Below are 5,842 nucleotides of genomic sequence, written 5' to 3'. Positions count from 1 at the left end.
TTTCTTACATTTAAATTTACCCCATGCAGTATGTGTGCATGCTTACACCATTAGAAGGGCAGAATTGTTTCACATTCATCTCCATAGTTGTATTTTTCCAGCTGACTGGGTTGCTATGATTACAAATAATGATGCTGTTACTGACATACAGTGAGAGGGAATGGAACCCATCTACAGCCTTTTCGTTTTCCTTCATATCACATCTGTCACTGTAGCAGTGAGCGGTGACTGAGAGTTTCTGAGCTTCACAGCTGAGAGTCACATTACAGATGCCATTGCTTTGCTGGGGCGAGACATTAAGGACTGGTTTCTCCACTGGATCTGGAACACACACACACACACACACACACACACACACACACACACACACACACACACACACACACACACACACACACACACACAGAGTACTGTACTGCTAGGCAATGCACACAATTGCTGGTTTCTACATGCAGCAGTGCATTTATCTTAGTAAAGACAAAACTAACTGACCTCAAACATGACAACAACAGAGATATTGCTTCATTAAATCATCAAATTTTACAGAACAAGATGCAGAATTGAACAAAAGAAGGGCTTCTTATCTCAGACTGACAAGATTACTGTATCAGTACTGCAACTTTAATAAGACTTACCCAACACAGTTAATTGGTACTCGGCCACAATTAGGTCTTGTTCACCAGATGCCTCTGCTTCATAGAGTCCACTATCAGTCTTCTGCAAGTTCTTCACTCTCAGACTTTGGGTTCCCTCATTCACCTCCACTCTGTTTTTATACTCTATGTATACTTTACTTGGAGAATTTTTAAAGTATTTCACAATGTTTTTACTTTTGTTAAATTTCCATGTGAAGTCGTCAAACTCATAATCTTTTGTCTGTGCATCCAGTTGAACAGAACTGTTAACCAGTTTAAAAATCCCATCAGGCACTGTAGGGAAAAAGCAAAAATAAACAATTTAGTTATGTTTTAATTACTTGCATTATGTTGTGTATTTTATGTCACAATTTGTTTATAAACAAACAAAATAAATACAGAATCCAAGGCAGAACAAACTGTGCATTGGCAACTCCATTTAGTTGTACATTATTTTAACATGACATGTCTCAGCATTGACAACATAAAGATACTTCTGGTGAAATTATAGACAAACTTAATTTCCTTTGGCTGCATTCAGTAGAACTACAGGGCCGTATCCCTAACTGTATACTGTACACTAAGTAGTTTGACCAAAATGTAAAGACACCAACTCTTTGTAAGAGTGTGTGAAAGCAGGGGTGCAGGAAATGGATTATTATTATTATTATTATTATTATTATTATTATTATTATTATTATTATATATATTTTTTAAATTTTTTTTTTTGTCCTTTCAATCCAAGATTTAACGTTAAACCTTAATGCTTTAGCAACCATGGTCATCAGTATGATCGGGGAAAAAAAGGAAAAGATTAAAACAAATAAAATCTATAATGTCTTCACCATTAATCAGGGAGGTTACAGTGCATCTTTAGTACATCTTAAGCGTGGAAATTAATGGCTGCATGTCTTTTCTATCAAAATGCTACCACATTTACAGACTACAGCAGCTGCTATACAACAGACTTTCTTCCCTTCCAATTTTTTTATGAAACCAGCCTTTAATTTAGTGATTGTTTTATGTGCACTTCTCCACATGTGTAATAGACATCCAAAGATTTATTGTCACTTCTCATGTCATAATTTATATCACAGACTAATGAATGTGTGACTTTTTTCCTGGTGTACAATTTTTGAGTGGCGCTACAACTGACACACACAATGTGACAATTCAACGAATTTCCTGCTATAGTATAGTAATAACAGGGGTGGCACAGTGGTGCAGTGGTTAACACTGTCACCTCACAGCAAGAAGGTTCTGGGTTCCAGCCCAGTGGCTGACGGGGGCCTTTCTGTTTGGAGTTTGCATGTTCTCCCTGTGCCTGTGTGGGTTTCCTCCGGGTGCTCTGGTTTCCCCCACAGTCCAAAGACATGCAGTTAGGTTAACTGGCTACTCTAAATTATCCATCGATCAAGCTTGGAAAGGGATGGGCTCCACCAAGTATAAATGCCCAAGACACACCATTAATGGACCGTTAAAATGTCATCAGTGGTGCCCCTACAGCCCTTACTGGCTATGGGATGAAGAAGAAGATAATAATAACAACACTAGACTGCTTCGGTTTCAAGGCAAATGGACTATCGTGGTATTTTTCTTGTGTAATTTGCACTTAAATTACATGAATTTCTCAAAATTAAAAAAAAAAGATCCACAAATACACAAAGTCTGATCCACAAATAAATAAAAGGAGATGCATGGATATTTTTGCACTTAATTTAAAAAATAGCTCAGAAATAATTTGAAATGCACAACCATGCACACATTGTCATTTATTTGTGGAATTACCTCCAATCGTGGAATTACCATTCACCTCCACTCTGTTTTTTTAAACAGGGAATGCTATACTTGGAGAATTTTTCATGTATTTCACAATGTTTTTACTTTTGTTAAATGACCATGTGAAGTCGATGAACTCATAATCTTTTGTCTGTACATCCAGTTGAACAGAACTGTTCACCATCTTAAAAATCCAATCAGATACTGTAGGGAAAGAGCAAAGATCAGCTACTTAGTTATGTTGTGATGACTTGTTTTATACCACAGGAATTGAAAGTGACCAAAATTAATATCCATCCAACAGGCCGAATGCATCATACATTGGCAAGTCAATGTAGCACTGTGTTATTGTTAACATGGCGTGTCTCAGCATTAACATCAATGACACTGTTGATGAAATTATAGATGAGTGAATATTTCTTTTGCTAAATCCAGGGTTGGACACTAAATTGTATGTCAAAAGAGTAACGACACCAAGAATGTTCGTTCAGTGCATATATTACTGTGAAAAAGCATGGGCATGACCCGCATTACACATATAGCATCTGTTATAATGGTGTAACATCCTGCTTCAGAAGTGTATCAGACTATTAAGAGTAATGAAGCTGGTAGCACTGAGACAGAAAGAATGAAAGATTAAATGCGATTACTGGAGATATAAAATATATTATGTTTTTTTTTTCAAAACTACAGTGACCATTGTTATTATGGCTACTATGATTTAGTAATAGTTTTACCATGGTTACAATGATAAGAAAAAGATAAAGATCAGGATAACATGTTCATAACCTCTGCATCATCACTCAATTAAGCTACACTAAATCTTTATGGGTATGGAGTGCACTCATAGCTACAGGGATAGAAGACACATTAATGAATGTATGATGGATTAACATTGAAGGTTTTCCAAAAGGACAAAATTGCACTTTTTGAGTGGTGTTACAGTTTTCCCATGCTGGCGTAAAAGGACTCAGGGTGCAGTGAAAAATTAAATATTGACTTAATAACTCCCTATTGTAAGATACTGTGTGAAATTATATCCCTATTTCAGCAACCATAAAACCTAAATACTGTATAAACAACTATAAACTGCTGAGAATTTTTCAAAGACTTATTCATGACAGTCATCTGACAGTCTATAGATCCTGTAGTTTGTTCACTATTGAGTGTTTCAAGTGGACTACACAAATAAAGTGTCACTGAAACTATTATAAGGTTTCCACTCAGATATTTTATTACAAATTTACCAACATTACCAGTCTATCTGAAAGAATTTGCTGAGGAATATCAGAACACAGGAATATTTTTTCAATAATTATTTAATATTGATTGCATCATCAGTGGACTGAAGTAACCTCTAATCCTTCCATAATCAGAAGGACACTGTATAGTATATCACTATAACCTCTTCAGTCAGAACGTTTTAATTTAGAGGATTACTTACCTGTAATGGAGACAAAGAGGGAGAGAAAGGAGACGAGCTGCATCACCACCGCCATCCTGTATGGTCTGCCTCCTCATTAGATTCAGGAAGTTATGCTTGTTTCCACACTGAACTGAAAAAGAAAACTGTCATATTTTTTAAAGTGCATTTAGTATCACAAGTTCAGCATTTTGGGGCGGCACGGTGGTGTTGTGGTTAGCACTGTTGCCTCACAGCAAGTACCGTAGGTCCTGGGTTTGAGCCCAGTGGCCGGCGAGGGCCTTTCTGTGTGGAGTTTGCATGTTCTCCCTGTCTCTGCGTGGGTTTCCTATGGGTGCTCCAGTTTCCCCCACAGTCCAAAGACAAGCAGGTTAGGCTAATTGGTGGCTCTAAATTGACCTTAGATGTGAATGTGAATGGTTGTTTGTCTCTATGTGTCAGCCCTGCGATGACCTGGTGACTTGTCCAGGGTGTACCCTGCCTCTCGCCCATAGTCAGCTGGGATAGGCTCCAGCTTGCCTGCGACCCTGTAGAACAGGATAAAGCGGCTGGAGATAATGGATGGATGGATGGATGGAAGGTCAGCATTTCAAAGAAACAGTAACAAAACAAAACTACATGTGGTAGAAATGGCACACAGCTGATTAAAATATAATACAACACACACATATTCCTGTTGTACATTTGGTTTATTGTTACACTTTCTGCAATTTCAGTAGATCGGTCTCTGTGGTGGAGCACCTGAGAAAAAAAACTGTCAATAAGCTGTAGAAGTGCATATCCAATTGGTTTCCATATTTTCATGTTTTTCTAATTGTTCTAGAAATATAAAATCAGGCCTATGTGCTCAGACATTTTGTTTGGGTCCTTCTGAAATCATCTGGAGTGAAGCCAAAATGCCTCTGAGGCCATCTAGTGGTTGGATGCAGTATAATTTTTAATAACCACACCCATTCCATGTTAGTTTAGGGAAACATAGCAAACTTCCATTTGAAGTAACAGTACATCTCCACAAGATTAGTTTCAGAAATGCCATTTTTACAAGTTCAGTTGACCTTAATGTCACCCCAATATTTTTCCTTATGATAAATGTTTTTAATAGAAGTTATTTGGTGATAAATAAAAATGGCCTGGTTGATAGGGCCTGGGTGCTCCGGTTTTCTCCAACAGTCCAAAGACATGCGGATTCGGTCAACTGGCAACACTAAATTGTCCATAGGTGTGAATGTGAGTGTGAATGGTTGTTCGTTTCTGTGTTTGCCCTGCAATAGATTGATGACCTGCTCAGGGTGTACACTGCCTCTCGCCCAAAGTCAGTTGGGATTGGCTCCTGCTTCCCTGTGACCCTGACGGATAATATATAGTGGATGTTTGGATGGATGGATTGACTGTATGACCTTAGAAAACACCCGTTGTGACTTGATAACAATAACCAGTCAGTCATTCTTTTGAAATGAACTCTCCCTAAAGAATGAACAGAGGATAAGAAAGCACTTCTCCATTCAGCTGGATCAATTACTGCAGGTATCAGAGCTAGATGAAAATCAAGGAGCGCTGCAATTATGTTTCAATAAATTAGGCTGTTTAATAAATATTAATGCTGACTGCTGTTTACCAGTATGTTTTCATTAGGTACCTTAAATTAATTACTGATACTTTCATGACTTTGATTAAAATAATGGATAATCTCGGCTAGCTAATAAATGGTAACTCAGTCAGTCATGACTCAAAGCACAAATCTTTACCTGGCAACAGTAAAATCATATCTGTGCAAATTGTACAACTCCACTTCAATACATTATATTAATTAATAACTCTGTACTTTCTACTCTGAATTAGTCAATGGACCATCTTAAGTTGCACCTCATGTGATGTCTCACAGCATGCGTGTTCCTGTACAGTGTCCATCACTGATATGGGCAGGTGAGAGGTGAACCCATCTACTGTGTGTGCTCTCGCTTGAAGGTCTCTACTGCGCAGACTCTGGCTCCAGTTTTCACAGGCT

The 5,842-nt window shown here is 37.9% G+C and overlaps 1 protein-coding gene across 3 annotated transcripts; it reads right to left on the bottom strand.

Moving 5' to 3' along the window:
* On the bottom strand, nt 1–5,842 carry LOC132871215 (SLAM family member 9-like). Of its 3 annotated transcripts, none has more exons than XM_060905330.1 (4): nt 5,701–5,842; nt 3,859–3,970; nt 636–929; nt 1–321 (listed from the first exon to the last, which is right to left on the bottom strand). In XM_060905330.1, the coding sequence occupies exons 2-4, from the start codon at nt 3,911–3,913 to the stop codon at nt 17–19; spliced, it is 654 nt and encodes a 217-aa protein (XP_060761313.1). In that variant the 5' UTR covers nt 3,914–3,970; nt 5,701–5,842; the 3' UTR covers nt 1–16. The 3 variants fall into 3 exon arrangements, with proteins under 3 accessions (XP_060761313.1, XP_060761314.1, XP_060761311.1); XM_060905331.1 differs by having other exon boundaries at nt 3,859–3,965; XM_060905328.1 differs by lacking the exon at nt 5,701–5,842 and having other exon boundaries at nt 3,859–4,239.

This window comes from Neoarius graeffei, chromosome 23 (genome assembly GCF_027579695.1).
Source record: "Neoarius graeffei isolate fNeoGra1 chromosome 23, fNeoGra1.pri, whole genome shotgun sequence".
NCBI lineage: Eukaryota > Metazoa > Chordata > Actinopteri > Siluriformes > Ariidae > Neoarius > Neoarius graeffei.
This window is presented reverse-complemented; position numbering and strand designations above follow the sequence as displayed.

Bases quoted from the DNA above. Each gene is read 5' to 3' on its own strand.
- LOC132871215 (XM_060905330.1), bottom strand. From the start codon at position 3,913: ATGGCGGTGGTGATGCAGCTCGTCTCCTTTCTCTCCCTCTTTGTCTCC. The intron at 930-3,858 runs GTAAGTAATCCT...TTTTCCCTACAG, and splicing joins CCTCTTTGTCTCCATTACAG to TGCCTGATGGGATTTTTAAA. The intron at 322-635 runs GTAAGTCTTATT...TGTGTGTTCCAG, and splicing joins GTACCAATTAACTGTGTTGG to ATCCAGTGGAGAAACCAGTC.